Source organism: Taudactylus pleione, unplaced genomic scaffold, assembly GCF_031769625.1.
Source record: "Taudactylus pleione unplaced genomic scaffold, aTauple2 ptg000149l, whole genome shotgun sequence".
NCBI lineage: Eukaryota > Metazoa > Chordata > Amphibia > Anura > Myobatrachidae > Taudactylus > Taudactylus pleione.
Window position 1 is genome coordinate 1,333,663 of NW_028284551.1, and position 16,436 is coordinate 1,350,098.

Here is a 16,436-nt window from a genome sequence, read left to right on the forward strand (position 1 = left end):
GAGTCCAGAGAGGTTTAAGAAACTTGATTTCTATAACCTCTAGGAAATATGAAAATAATAAATATAAAAAAGAAAGCAGACAAAATAATTTTTTAGTATACAAAATATTCACTGGCTAAATATAAATGAATCTAAACAAAATTGAATTTAGATAGAACCCTCTGGGTGTGTTCTAAAAATAATAAATGTATGATAAGGCCTATATGGTATTAGAAAAAACATATAGTTAGTATATATAATCCAGTAATAAGAACTTCAAGAACCGTAAAATAAGATATTCGCTATGAATGGAAACTGAAATAAGTTTGAAAGACTTTATAACATTTTCTAGAATGTGTGGTAAACGACTGATGTACAATCGGATATAAATATTTTAATAAATACAATAAACCTGAAAGTGCAATAAAAATTTATAGTATTTTAATAATTGGTTGCTAATTCTTAAAGCTTACAGCAATGGAAATATATAAGAAAAAACACATTAAATCAAACATGAAGAATGAAACATTGTTTCTCTTGTTAAGTAGCAATCCTGAGAATAATCAAATGGAACGCGTTAGCAGTATATGGTTAATCCTAATGCGTTTCTTCCACTAAGGAATTCTTCAGAGGGGTGTGATGACCTGTTCGTTGTCAGTGGGTAAAGAAAGCCGACAATGCGACCACAGTTGCCTACCTCAACCATCAGGGAGGCACGTGAAGTCGAGCAGCTATGCGGGAAGTAGCACACATCCTAATGTTGGCTGAACGTTATCTCCCGGCAATCTCTGCAGTATTCATCCCCGGAGTCCTCAACTGGGAAGCGGACTTCCTAAGCCGTCAGGACATACACGCCGGAGAATGGGCTCTTCACCCGGATGTCTTTCAACTTTGGTGGACCTCATGGCCTCACGTCACAACCACAAGGTCCCCCAGGTACGGGTCCAGGACCAGAGACCTCTCAGCAGGTTTCATGGATGCTCTGGCAGTGCAATGGAATTTCAATCTTGCACACCTTTTTTCCTCCGATTTCCTTCCTCCCAAGGGTTCTCTGTGAATTCAAGCAGGAAGGTGGCACAGTGAACTGATGGCTCCAGCCTGGCCCAGGCACCACTGGTTCACTGATCTACGGAGTCTCTCCATAGCCACTCCTGTTCCAATTCCTCTACGGCCAGACATGTTGGCACAGGATCCTTGTCTGCACTCGGACCTCCCTAGTCTGTCTTTGTCGGCTTGGCTCTTGCGTTATTCCTTATAAGAGACAAAGGTTTCTCTAGCTCTATGGTCAGGACAATGCTTGGGGTGAGGAAGCCTTCCTCAGCCTGCATCTGTCGCAGAGCTTAGCACTCTTATTTTTAAGGGTGCTCATCCAGATGTTATGACCCTATGGTTTAAGTGGTTTCAGGGTGCTTTTTATTTTTTATCTAGGACAGTTGGTTGGTTACGTTCCAAAAGTGGTATCCCGTGTTTTTCATTAGAATGAAGAGTGTGTGGTTCCTGTTTGTCGGATCTTCGTGTACGGTTTGCCGTGGCTCTTCTGCTAGACAATTATGCAGGGTGGCCACATGGGCTTTCGTCCACACCTTCCTTTAGGTGTGTTTTTGCATTTGATTCTTTTTGCCTTTCATAATGCTTCCTTTGGGCGCAGGATGCTCCTTTCTGCTCAGGAGCGTCCCCACCTTTAGGGGAAACTGCTTTTAGACATCCCCATGGTGATCCCTGTGGACCCCCTATGGAAGAAGAAATTAAGAGTTATGGTATAGCTTACCCTTGTTAACTCTATTTCTTCCATGTTCATAGGGCGCCCACACTGACGCACCTTGCTTCATTGGGTATTTTTTCTGTCGGTCACTGATTCCCTCTTCCTTGGGGGAGGGGGGGGGGCAGTGTTTCTAGAGTGGATTGATCTTCCTTCTCTTATCTCCTACTCCTGCCTTGGGCTTGCTTACAAAACTAGCTGCCTGTGGCTTGGGGCGGGGTATATTTGGAGGAAGGCCGGTGTATCCTAAGAGTTAAAGCTTTAACTGTTTGGTGCACGGCTGACTCCAACCAACTATACCTCATGGTGATGCCTGTGGACCCTATGGACTTCTCAATTTCCTGGCCGCCACTTGGTGTAGTGAGTAGGAACAACCTTGTCTAGTAAGTGCTCAGGATCCAAGGAGCATGAGAAGCCTAGTGTCGGACAGGGTGACTTTCCACTTGTCTAGGTCAAAAGTGGGAGAGGGTCTGCTTGTTTTTAGAGACTGGTGGGAGAGGTCCTCCACAGACCGTTTGGTGTTGAGGGTCATTCAATGGAGCTATGTCATCGACCTGCTTTTCTCTACCGAACGTATAAGGGACCATATGAGACATGCAGCTTTGGAACAGCCTTTGGTTCTCTTCTGCTAGTTGACATGATTGTTCAAATTCTGGTGGATCAGCGAACCAAGGGGTTTTTCTCAATCGTATTTCTAGTCCAGAAGCTGAAAGGGTTGTTTCAATCCATCCTCAACTTCATGGCCCTCAAAACCAGTCTGTGGGTAGATCAGTTTCAGATGGCAACCTTGAGGCCCGTGATCTCTGAGTATGAAGGCCAACAATAGTTGGCTTTATTGCCAATCAAGAATGCATACCTCCAAGTCACTATCTGGGAAGGACATCATATTCTCCTTAGATTTGTTGTGGGAGAAGATCACTATCTGTTTCAGGCTCTGCCGCTCTGTCTGGCCACTAATTCAAAAGTTTTTACGAAGATCATGGTGATGGCATCAGTCTTGCGCAAATAGGGTATAATGATCGTGTCCTACTTGACAATCTCCTTATTAAGGTTGACTCTGCTCTTTTGCTGAGAAGTCACTTCAACAGCACAGTTCCATCTATTGAAGGAGCATGGTTGGCTCCTGAACTGCTAGAAGTCCCATCTGTTACACTGTCAACGCTTGCTGTTTCTGGGCTTGATCTTCGACACCAGCCTTCAGCGGGTGTTCTTTTTGCCGAACAAGATCTGTTCCCTTCTGGCATTGGTCTGTCTGTCCTGTTATGCATGCAATTGCTGGGGAAGATGGTCTCGACTTTTGAATCTATCTAGTATACCAGGTTCCACTTCCGGTAGTTTGTGGTATATTCTATGGGGTTCGTCACGGTCCAACGATCACCTGTAGTCTCAGCTGCTAAGCCTTTGCTGTACACGCATCAGTCCCTGCATTGGTGGTTGATTCCAGATATTCTCAGCAGGGGCAGGTCTCTGGCCACTCCATCCTGGGTACTTGTGACCACAGATGCCAGCCTTCTGGGTTGGGCGGCGGTAACCCCTGAACCTTCTTCTGCATGGCCTCTGGTCTGCACAGGAGTCTGCCCATCCCATCAACGTTTTGGAGCTCTGAGCCATCTACTTTACACTTACCGGATCTCAGTGATTCTCGCGGGTCACACGGTTCGGATTCAAACAAGCAATGCAACTGCGGTGGCATATGGCAACAATAAGGGGCGCACGCAGAACACCAGGGCTATGGAGTAAGCTGCTTGAATATTGTCTTGGGCAGAGGCGTTTGTGCTAGCAATATCAGCTGCGTTCTTACCAAGCCCGGTTGCCAACGTTGCCTCTTATTGTCAAACAAATCCTATCTCTGGGGATATTGGTGATTCTATTGGCCCCAGATTGACCTCGGACTTTCTGGAACATCGACATTCTCAAACTACTCTTGGGTTCAGGTTGGTGTCTTCCCTTGCTGCCAGATCTGTTGCAACGATCCATTTCTACACCAGGAACATCCTTGGCTGGCTTTAATGGTGTGACTATTGAAGCCTAGTATCTTGAAGGCTAAAGCGTTTTCCTCAAGTGTCTTACATACCATGTTGTGAGCTAGGAAACGAAAACAATTCTTTAACCTTGCGCCTCTTGGTAGCAGCTATTAACCTCTAAATGGGCACACCCTAGTCCGAAGAAAGTACGTTTGTGTAATACAGGCAAGAAGAAATATTTCAGCGCTGAACCTTCAGTCCGCAAGCAATATGTGATCACTTTACAAAGTCAGTCCAATCCTATGTTGTCCTATACTCCCGAACAACTGGATCTAAACTTACATTCAAGTTCTCACCCGAGTGTATATAAAGGTATCTTTAAGGTATTTTTTATTCTGTTCTATAATCACACGTGTCTGGACTTCATGGAAAGAGGAAACTTACATAATCATACTTGCTCGCATTCACATCACAGTTTCTTTTAACTCCAAGGATGCGGGGAATATCCTCATAGAAAATTATTTATTCATAGAAAAATAGTCCAATAAAAATTAAACAATATAAGATAGATCTAAAAAATGCTGACAGTTTAAGTATGTCCTCCTGGGGAACAGAATACCGTGCACCAGTCGGGGGAAAACATGGTAGCCGTGACCGATCCTCCGTGCTGCAGACTGCGGCGATGGTGTGACTGGCTTTGCAGATTAACCTACTTGGGTCGGCACTGTCCTCCAGGTTATCTGGTAGTGTCCGGTAATGTGGCTTCAACGCGTTTCGGACAATCCTTTTATCCTTTTTCAAGAATAGCCACACTTATCCTAGCCGGGCTTAAATTCACAAGCACCCGGTCACATGGTTTCCCTAATCCAATCATATAACACTGAACTCATACATTGAAACAATAGGTCTTAAAATTACAGCTGCCATCTTTTCCCCCGACGGGTGCACGGTATTCTGTCCCCCAGGAGGACATACTTAAACTGTCAGCATTTTTTCTATCTATCTTTTATTGCTTAATTTTTATTAGAAAATTATTTATTCATACATAAATAGTCCATGAGGATATTGCCCGCATCCTTGGAGTTAAAAGAAACTATGATGTGAATGCGAGCAAGTATGATTATGTAAGTTTCCTCTTTCCTTGAGGTCCTGACACGTGTGATTATAGAACAGAATAAAAGATACCTTTATATACACTTGGGTGAGAACTTGAATGTAAGGTTAGATCCAGTTGTTTGGGAGCATAGGACAACATTGGATTGGACTGACTTTGTAAAGTGATCACATATTGTTTGCGGACTGAAGGTTCAGCGCTGAAATACCTCTTCTTACCTGTATTATACATGTTGTGAGCTAACCTGTTTCTGCTAGAAACTACCACAGAGTGTGGAGGATTACATTCTGTCGTGTGAAAAGGCTTCTATACTACTTTTTTTTTTCGAGTTTCCTGATTCCTTGCTTTTCAGGATGGGTTGGACATGGGTCCTCCACCTGGCTTCACTGAAAGTGTAGGTTTCTTTGCTCTTAATTTTTAATGCCAGTTGGCCCTCTTTCCAGAGGTTAGTACTTTTTTGCAGGGCGTTTAGCTGGTTCAGCCACGTTTTTGTTCCTCCAGTGGCTTCATGGGATCTGAATCTTTAAAGGGCTTTGTTTGAGCCTTTGGAATCGGTTGATCTCAAGTTGTTAACCTGGAAGCTTATTTTTCTAATGGTCATAGCGTCTGGCTGGCGCGTTTCAGATCTTTTGGGGCCATGTCTTGCAAGTCGCCTTTACTCGTCGAGCATGAGGATCAGGCAGTCTTGTGTATGGTTCTGTCGTTCCAGCCAAGTGTTTTTTTCTTTCACATTAACCAGGAGATTGTTCTCCCTGAATCTAGAAGATTTGGCTCTTTTGGATGTGGTCCAGGCCCTTCGCCTGTATTTAGACAAGTCCTCCTTGCTACGGCATACGGATTCTATCCTGGTACGTTATGCTGTAACTAAAGCTGGGCATCCACTACACAATTTTCTGTCAGATATCTGTCCAATCTGGCTGGTTGGAATGAAAACCTGGTAATGTATGGGAGCAAATGACAGTCGATTATATGGTTTTAAACACTGATTAAAGGTTAATAAAAAAAAAATTCAAATTGGTAAAATTTGTGTGTTTTAACCAATTTGTCTGAACAACCATTTTTGGCTATCTTCCAGTGTTTGTGAGCAAATGGACGATTGTCATTTGCTCCCATACATTACCAGGTTTTAATTCCAGCTAGACAGATATCTGACAGAAAATTGTATAGTGGATGCCCAGCTTAAGTGTGGCTGGCAAGCAGACTACTGCACGGTGTATCCGCTCTGTTATCCTCCAGGCTTACTCCAGTGTGCGGCGGCCAGCTCCAGAGCATGTGTCAGTACACACTACCAGGGCGGTGAGTGCTTCCTGGGCTGTCGTCTGTCCACACCTTCACCAAAGTTTGGCATTTTTCAGTTTTTACATCCAAGGAATCTAGTTTCGAATGGAAGGTTTACCCTAGGGGTATCTTTTTTGAAAGTCCCATGGTTCAGTGTCCCCTAGATTGGAAGAAAAAGGAAACAGGATTTTGTATGTACGTTCCCACCCTTACTCTTTTTTTCGTTCGTTGGTTGGTTCTTGCTGGTTTGCAAGTTACGCTATGGGGGGAGATTTGATTGGCCGCTGTAAATTACCATGCGCTAATTGATCACCCTGGGGCTGTTTAATTAGCCCTGAAGCGTGGCCGCATCAGGGATTTCTTTTCAGGTCCTCAGAAGGTTCAGGAAAAAATCCCTGGTAATTTACCTGTTTTCAGGAAGCCGCCAGCAAAAACACATAGGTCTGTGAACTTATCATGGATTCTATGCGTTTTTGCCGGAAAACTAATAATTTTTCAAGGGAAAATCGAATTGCCCCAAGCTTCAAAATCGGGAAAAGACCAATTTTTCACCCCTGAAAACGTATCTGAGCAAATTAAATAACCCCTTAAATTGTTGATTTAGGGCTAATTTTGAAGTTGTACTTTATGACCATGGGTTGCAGAGGGGTGTGTGGTATATTAGGTTGACAGGTCTCCTGTCGGCATGCTTAGTAGTGACTGGCATGTCGACATGATAGAAGGTCGACCTAACATGTATGATGGCCCAGCGGTAACTTGCCTGGTCACAAAGGCTGCAGCAGTTCGTGTCGCCTTCCGGGTCCTGGCGGTCATGGGACATTCTGTTCCAGCGGAGTGATTGGATGTGTCTGAGTTCTGTTAAGTATAACTTCCCTAATCCTAACCCACCCTGATCTCCCCCTGCAGCCCAACCCTAACCTGTACCCCATCTCCTTCAAGCTGCCCCTAACCATCAGCATTGTGAGTGCCAACATTCACATGGCATTATTTTAGATGTCGACGTTGTGAACATATCAACACTCTGAAGATGTCGACCTAGTGCCTGTCGACATGGTAAATGTCGGCCATGTGACTGGGTACCGCAGAGGGGAGGAGCTACTCATTTTAAGGTATATTAGTCTAATAAGTCCCAGCTCCTACAATTCTGGCGAGCAACCCCATGGTCCATTGTCCCCCAGAGAGTCTGAAAAGGATGTAACTAGAAGTACAAAATCCCATTTTTGAACACCGAAGCATATACACACGTACTATGGAGACGTTATTGGTACTGTTGAGAAGCTATTGGGATGGTGATAGGAGCTATTGCAGTGAACAAGTCAGGCTGTGCGTAAAATAACCAACCAAATATTGGGCAAGGTGGCCTGATATCAGACTGTGTGTGCGCCACTCTGAAAATTAGTACCATGGCCGGTGAAGATTGAAATAATTCAGGTAATTATTGTGCACGTTTGTAAATCCAATAAGAAGATAACTTTGTGTGTTTTCACTTGTGTGGCCAAATTAGAGAGAGAGGAGGACACCTAACACCACTATTTTTGTGTGGTATATTTCTCAAGGGTTGACTTTGTAATCATGGGAAAAGAAGTGATTCTATGACAGAGCATTGGAATGGAGCATAGGGACAGTGGAAAATTGTAGTTCAATTCTAAGAGCAACAAACCTTTGCGTCAGGCAGGAATCTGGTTCTCAAGTGAGGTAGGAAGCACTGTAAGCAAAAAATATTCATTTTAGATAATATGTTCAGGCTCAGTTTGTGTAGTAAAATGAACAAAGCATCTTCTTTATTTTCTAGTTCTATAAAAAAATAAAAAAAATAAAAGGAACAATATGATTAAAGCTGTAGAGTGAATGTTTTGTGCAGATTAACAAGATTATAGCCTATCATCTATATTCCTCTGATCAGTATTTACACTAGGAGGAAGGGGGGGGGGAGGGTATTCACTCTATTTACTTAAGAAAAGATCCTGACCGAATTCGCAAGACTGAAAGATTAAGTTTAAAAGCCATTTGTTACAATGTTAATTGAATAAATGTCAGAAAATTGTAGTAAATGGAATACACTCAAGGGGAGAGGTTGCCAGTGGATTATCACTAGTATCTGTACTGGGACCAGTCCTTTCATATATAGAATTGATGGAACAGTATGTCCTTTTACAGTTGACACAAAGATATACGATAGGATTGACACATCAGAAAGGGTCATCAATATGATTGAGTAGATTTGAAGACTGGTAAAGAGTGTGGCAGCTACAGTTGTGCCAAAAAGAAAAAATAAATAGCAAAATCATGCACATGGGTATTAACTGCAAAAAAATGGCATCTTCTACAGAATCGAGTTCTAGGCGTTACTTCTACAGGTGACATTAAGGTAGGCATACAATGTACCTATGCAGTATGGAAGGTTAGTATGATGCTAGTCTGTATGGCAAGAGGAATTAGTAGCCACTATATTATGTCTAGACTATTGTGTACAGTTCTTGGACCATTTTTCCAGAAAAATATAAATAAAATTGGAAATTGTGCAAAGAAGGGCAACAAAGCCGTGCATGGTCTACGTCACATTACATACAAGGAAATGCTTAAAGGCCTCAGTAAGCCTGGAACAGAGAAGGGGGATGTGATAAAAACTTGCTAATATGACATACAGGAGTAAAGCATTCTGCATAGGAAAATTAACTAAAATGGAGACCAGCAGGTTTAGGGGGAATTTAAGGAAAAAATATCTTATTGAAAGATTAGTAAATAGCTAGGTTAGCCTTTCAATAGGGATGGTGGAAGCTAAGTTAAAGTAGAGCCATTTAAACAAACATATAAGATAGACACATGAAAAAAAGATAAGAATCAAATAGGTCCTGGGGTTTTAGGATTGCGCTGATTGAATGGACTGTGTGGTCTTTATCTGCTACCAGATTGTATGTATTTATCCAGTCACCATCTATGACCACTATAGTCAGTATGTGACTAGTTTTCTAGTCATACAGTATGTAAAACTTGGTCTCTTACAGATGAATAGACTAGTGTAATAAATGTTGCTGTTAACAAGGAGAGGCAATGGGAGGATGTTTAGTGGTATCTGTTTTTTCTGAGTGATTTCAGCTGTGTGGGCAGAGAACAGATTAATGTATGTATTGATCATGACGTATCTTGCAGGCAGCCTGGATTTAAACAAAGCAAAAGATGTATACAAAGATCTGCTGGCTGTGTTTGACAAGCTGGTTTTACCAACCCATGCATCCTGTCATGTGCAGTTTGTCATGTTTTATATCTGCAGCTTCAAACTGGTAAGTATAATATCTTCCTGCTAATGGTAGGAAGGATTCTTGTAAATATTACGTACTTAGTCTGAATTTGACTTTCTGAAAACTGTTTGATGGGAAACACTGAAGTCTATTTCACATTTTAAATTTGGACTAGAAATTCTCATGGATTGTACAATGTTCTCAGTGCAGCAGTTTTATAGATATCCCTCAAATGCTTATCTGTAGTACTGAAGTCCAACTCTGCCTTAATGCATTTTCTACCATGTATGGGATTCAGTAGCTGGAGAGAATTCTTTTTGTGCCATATTGGAGGACCCTGGGGTGCTTTCAGTTTAGAAACACATGAATGTGACCCAAAGTGGGACTATTGTTGTGTAGTGTTGGGCCACCTGAGCAGAGGCGGCTTTTCTCGGCGGGTGACCTATCATGCATTTGTAAATGTGTTTAATGGAGTCCTCTGCATTTTATTATTACGTAGGTTGCGTCTCTTGTGCTTGGCCATTGCAGTGTGCTGGGGGAGTTGTGTGTTTTTTCTTGCAAACTAGTAATAGTACAGTAATAGTATACACTGTATTATATGAATTTCAATATACAGTTGTTATCACTCTCACCCCTATTGAAAGACCTCGATTACAAAACCATGCCTCCTGCTCTGTCATGTATTTATACCTGAGGTAGGTGCTATGTGTCTGGAATATGCAGTGAATGCTAAGCAGCCATGCTCTGATTAGTATTTATCCACGGCTGTGAGAATTTGGGCTATATGAAAATGTTTTGCTAAATAGTGTTTGCTTTATACAGCAGCTTAGTGCCATGTGTTTCCCTGAATTCTAGGTTAGCTTATAGTTCATTATCAAACGGCATCATTTTTAAATTCATGAGACACTCAGGATTTATTTAATCTTGTTTAGTGTTGTCATGCAAAAACATTTAAAAGCTGCAGCTGTGAGGAAAAGGCCACCTCTGTGGTTTAAGTCACGGGTAAACGCCACTAATTAAATTGTTCGGCGCAGGTAATTAGGTTATTGAATTCCCCCCCTTAAAGCGCAAAGGGGAGAAAATGTGGAGGGGGTAATAAATGCTCACACGGTGATGCTGCCAATTGGGCGAATTGCCTGCTAATCTTTTCCAGTTATTGTAAAATACGGTGTTGTAGGCACTTTAGATTCATATATTTGATAGTTTGTTGCCTCAGAGAATAGATAGTGTGTATAACGATGTCTGCACTTTGTTTATTTTTTTGTGGTAACAATAACTGCAGGGACTTGCTGAAGCATTTTTGGAACATCTGTGGAAGAAACTACAAAATCCGAACAACCCTCCAATTATCAGGCAGACTGCCGCCACTTACATTGGGAGCTTTTTGGCTCGAGCCAAGTTTATTCCTGTGGTGTAAGTATCTCTCTGTGGCTCCTTCTCAGTATATTCAGTTCTCAGCCCGTGGGGAAGTTGCCACTTGGAAAACCCAGTCCGTGGGAAAATACAGCTTGGAAGACTAGAACCCATATTGTGTATGTTAAATTCAGTTCTGGGCTTTGCTCGTTAAATAACATTGCACCTTTATTTCCTACTATAGTTGCATTACCCTACACAATAGCTCATAACAACTAGTCAGTAGTTGGCATTGGTCAATCTAGTACAATGTAGGCTAATGCTGCGGCTTACAGCCCTGCACATTTAGAATGATGGTAAATAATATGCTCTTCCTCTGAGATGTTAGCATATATATTGTGGTTACAGTTGTACAGAATTATCCCCATTTCTGTACTATAATTAACATATAATAACGCTATGTCTCCTTTTATGTGTTGCTTGTGTACAGGACAGTGAAAGCTTGCCTTGATCTCCTCATGAACTGGCTTCACAGCTACATTGATAACCAGGATGCTGGGAGCAGGGCTTACTGTGACATTAGTTTCCACGGGCCATTCTATGCTACCTGCCAGGCTGTGTTCTACACACTGATATTCCGACACAAACAGCTTTTAGAAGGGGACTTGCGTAAAGGTACATGCAAAAGCTCTGTGTGTTTGTCATGTGTATAATATGTTACATATTGTATGCATGTCCTTGTTAGAAGTTTGGGTATGTAGTGGCCACAGATCTGACTCTCATGCCCAACATACAGATCTGCACTAATCTTCAAGGGCTGGTGGGCGGACTGAACCTTATCATAGTATGTAAGCAGTTGACCTTTGTGCACCCCCAGGGTTCACTCCTCTGGTACACTCTGGTCGGGTCTTTATTGGAAGTCAGTCTGTCCCTGCGGACTTGTTGGTGCTGTCGCTCTTCTAGAGGGTGATGGCGGTTATGCAGTCCAGAAGGACGGACTTCATCTTGCAGGGTTCTGTTCATAGGCTCTCCTCTTTCGGACATGCCGGGCAGCCCCAAAGCGCTGTGGTCACTGGGAATGGATGGTCGGGCGCATCCATTCACTACTACAGACTGGTTAGAGCCATGTCTATATCCTTTGGAATGTAGTCCAGGATATTCACTCTTATCGTTTTTAGGGGAGCATTGTTCTAGTCTACAACGGGTGCTTAGATCTTTTCCCCAGGTCTAGGCCAACATACCTAGGTTGTCTTCCTTGGTTTGGGAGTTTTCTCCTTTGTTGGGGGAAGGGGGGCTAGGCGAGGGAACTGTACGGTAATCCCTGCAGTGGTCCTGACTCCTCAGTGGCTGTCCTGGTACCCTGACGAGCTCAAAGTTGTGCTCTACCTCCTGCTTAGTGGATCTGATTTGGCAGCAGCAGTCCAGATCCCCCTTAAATGTACAGCTGTTTAATTGTTTCCAATGAATGCTGAGGTAGATGGAAATATGCTGTATATACAGCCTAGTAAAGAGAATGGATGTCCTGTAAATGATACAGGGGCTCCCACCTGAGACTGGCTTGTATGCCTGCTTGGTGACTCACCGCACAATGAAGCTGTTCTCTGCCCGTAAGAACGCATCGGTGAGAAGTGCCCTCCCTACTTCTGGCAGTGCCTAAACTTACTTTACTGCCTAGCAAACATCTAAATCCTGGTTTTCTTGTGAAAGCATGGAAAGAATGGTGAAATAATGAGATAAAGATACATGTATCATGCTACCCAAACCTATGGTACAGAAAAAATATTGTAGCAAGCCAGTAATTTACGGTATAAAATAGCTACTTATTAAATTGCTTAATAATGCATAATTTTACACATGCAGAGATGCTTTTTTGCCTCGGAAATAAAATAGTGGGCGTTATTTGGCCTTCTAGTTTGTGATTTTTCTATTGCCATGACAAAAATTCACATTATCAAACACTGCCCCCTGGTGTTTAACGTCTTTAGAACACAACTTTTACATAGGCTATAGCCCGGTTGCAAATAGTTTTGTTTGCTATTAGTAATGATCGATATGTATTAGACTTTAGGCGCTAATCACTTTTTCTGTTTTTTTTTTTTTTTTTTGTAAAGGCTTAACCTACCTGCAGGCCCTGAATTTTGAACGGATTGTAATGTGTCAGCTCAACCCTCTGAAGATTTGTCTGCCTCCAGTGGTTAATTACTTTGCTGCAATAACTCGGTAAATATAAAATGTAGTGCTTTTCCTGAATATGCAAAATAAAAAAAAACCTTCCTGCTAATTATTTTTCACAAGTCATCAAACAGGTAAAACTGTCGTCTTTCAGAATACATATTCTTTTTATGCAATAGTTTATTGTAGCACACAAAAGCGCATTAATCAGTGACAAAACACTTCAGTCACTGACCTCTCCAGTCCCCTGTGACCTCATTGTATGGTCTTTGCTTGTTGGAAGCTGTAAACACACTTCACATAAGGTAGTTTAGAACAGATTTGGAAATGATCAGGAACATAAACAAGCCTTTTAATTAAACAATGAGGAAATATGAAAATGATTTAATTTATCCAATTTATGAGTAGCTATAACCTACACGCAGTGGAGACAACTATTTTGAAGGCTGAGGTACTATTCATACGAATGCAGCCTATTCATATTCAGGGGATTAACCTTAGTGAATTGTTAGGATGCACTGTTATAAATATTGGTTCCATGGTGGCTCTTTAAATCATTTCTCATTTTCATTTATTTTAAATTAATTTTATAAAAAGAACATCACCTCTTAAAAGTGCACTCACATTTTCCACACTTTGCCTACTCTCTTTTTTTTCTTATTTACTAAGGTTAGTGTTGGGAGGTGCCCCTTGTGGGGCCCAACTGACTGAGGTTTGAGTGATTTCTGCCACTGATTCACTCAAGTCTTTTAAAAAGTAACCAGGACAGACACTGAAATTGATTTATTATTTCAATATACTTTCTCTTCTGAGTTTGCATCGGGACTGCTGAGAGTAAGCTGTACTGTAAACACATTTGAGACTGTGCTTTAAATAGGTTGTATTGATCGCTTTGGTAAACACCAATGTTCTATAAATAAACCAATGACATGGGTATATTCTCTTCACCCTAAAGAGCAATGATCACCATTTCTGGTGCATTTAGCATAGCGCTACATATATATGTAATGCCCCCAGCACCCATACTTTGTGATGTCCAAGCATAACTGTTTTTTGTTAATAAGCCTTTGTGCTGATTTCTGATCACTTGTCCTCACCAGGAAATATCAGCTGGTGTTCTGCTACACCATCATAGAGCGCAACAATCGGCAGATGATCCCGGTCATAAGAAGCAGCAGTGGCGGTGACTCCGTTCAGGCATGCACTAATCCACTGGACAGTTTCTTTCCTTTTGATCCCTGTGTTTTGAAAAGGTAATTTTGTATATTTAGTTATGACGACCTGTACCAAAGTGACAAATACATTTTTATGTAAAAATATAAATCTGTATATGAAATAAAATGTTACCATGGGTAAAGAGGTTTTGGTAGTGACTGTACAATTACTGTAGTTTTCATTTGTGTCCAGATTTATTGTCTTGTACTATATACTATGATCATTATAATTTCTCCTTCATCCACTAGGGGACACTGGAGCTTCATGACAGTGGGGTATAGACGGTGGGTTGAGTTGAGCCTGGCACTTTAAAAATCTACAAGTGTGACTGGCTCCTCCCCCTCTATGCCCCATCAACCCCAGTTTTTAGAATGTGCCCGAGTAGAGCCGGTGCACAGGGGCTGTCTCCAGCCCTTATATTATTTTTTATATGATTTGTAAAAGAATCAAGCAAGAGGACAGGCAGACTGTTAGCTGTGACAGTCTGCCTGCATCGTGGGAGCCGCCAGAGAGGGGACCACACGGCTACTGCACCCTGTGTCCGGTCACCCTATGGAGGGGAGGCTGCTTTAGGCAGTTAGGAGTCATCAGACTCAGCGGGGCCCGCCACAGCTAACACTGGCTTGTGTCCGGGTCCCCGCTCTCCCCTCACTGCCCAGCGCTCTGGCCGCAGCAGCCCGTGAGTAGCACACCTCTCCTGACTAGCAGGAGAGGTGAAAATAACTGCTGGGTCTGAAAACAGCGCGCGGCTGTCAGTGCCACGCTGGTGTTGCGATAGAACACCGGCGCTGGCTGTTAGGTAGGCGCGCTCACAGCAGTCCTGCCTCTGCGTGCCGGTGCTTGTGTATAAGGCACCGGCACGTTTATCACTGGCGGCGGTCGTGTCGCTGGCCCCCACTGTCAGTGCGGGGACACATGAGAACGTCCCCACTTAATAAGTGTATGCTGCGCGCATACAAAGCGGCGGCCATTAGGAGGAGGAGCTTATAGGTCCCTCCTCCTCTTCCTCCTTCACTGCCTGGGCTAGTTTGGCGCGCTCTGAACGGGGGTGGCGCCTCAGAGAGAGGAGCTTCTACATTCCCTGAAGGCACTGAGCGGAGGGGGAGAGGAGAAATCTGACAGCTTCTACAGGGGGTCTGTAATTACAGAAGGTGGTTTTAACTACCTTCTGGTCCTATTGACTGCTCCTCCCTTATATGCCTGTCTGCCCCTGTTACTGAGTAGCATTATTATTGAAATTCTGCTCCTCCCTTATTGCTCTGTCTGCTCCCATACTTGAGTAGCATTATTATTGTAATTCTGCTTCTCCCTATACTTCTTCTGCATTCCTGAATTGTATGTGGTGCTTGTCTGTGAGTACATGATGACATCCAGGACAGAAAAAACTGCATCACAAAAGCTGTTTGCCTGCACTAAGTGCAGGAAGAAATTTACCCATGCTCGCTCCGAAGGGTCTTCCCTGTGCGAGACGTGTGAAGCAGACCGTGCTAACACGCAGTCTGTCACTCCCTCCTTCATAAATAGTTTGGCAGGGGTCATGGCGGACCTTTCTTCTGAATTAGCCGCTTCCCGTAGGGAACAACGGGAGTCTGCCAGAGATCTACCTGGCACATCTCACCCTTCTTTTCTAGCAGAACCAGCGTGGGCTCAGAATTTAGTCCGCTCGGTGAATAGCCTTGCTCAAGCGATGGGTTCTGCGTCTAAAGCTCCTGAAGCTACGGTAAGTCGCTCATCTAAGAAGAGGGCTCTTCCGGCGGTTCTCCAGTCGGATGAGGATTCGGCAGCGGATCACTCGTCTCAGGAGGAAGGGGAGATGCTGGACGAATCAGACGTAGAGACTTACTCACAAGAACCTGAGGCATTGCATGGTATTGACGCACTCATTCTAGCGGTAAGGGAAGTTCTTAAGATTTCTGGCCAGGAAGCTCCAGAATCGTTAGAAGACTCCTTATTTGCCAGGTCACAGAAGATGGCCGTCACATTCCCTGTTTCTCTCCAGTTGGACGAACAGATGACGGCAGCCTGGCAGAATCCGGACCGTAAATTCCAGATTCCTAAGCGTTTTTTCTCTCTCTACCCATTTCCTGCGGAAAATAGGAAGAGGTGGGAGACCCCGCCACCTGTGGATTCTTCGGTTTCTCGGTTGTCAAAGAAGACCACGTTACCTGTTCCAGGAGCTACTACATTGAAGGAAACCTCAGAGCGGAGATTAGAAACCACTTTGAAATCCATTTATACGGCCGCAGGTGCACTTCTCCGGCCGGCCTTGGTAGGATCTTGGGTCAACAAGGCTGTGGAAAAGTGGGCGGAACAATTGACTGAGGGTCTTAGATCCAGCACTCCGCGGGCAGATCTGATTACCT

General features: G+C 43.2%; 1 protein-coding gene across 2 annotated transcripts in view; it reads left to right on the top strand.

The window, feature by feature from the left end:
• The window catches only part of RRN3 (RNA polymerase I transcription factor RRN3), a 70,667-nt gene that overhangs the window by 41,490 nt on the left and 12,741 nt on the right, over positions 1-16,436 (top strand). For both annotated transcript variants that reach the window (XM_088474221.1, XM_088474220.1), the window contains 5 exons: positions 9,245-9,375; positions 10,616-10,746; positions 11,177-11,361; positions 12,798-12,906; positions 13,959-14,111. In XM_088474221.1, coding sequence (XP_088330347.1) covers positions 9,245-9,375; positions 10,616-10,746; positions 11,177-11,361; positions 12,798-12,906; positions 13,959-14,111 — 709 coding nt within the window. The remainder of the gene's footprint in view (positions 1-9,244; positions 9,376-10,615; positions 10,747-11,176; positions 11,362-12,797; positions 12,907-13,958; positions 14,112-16,436) is intronic.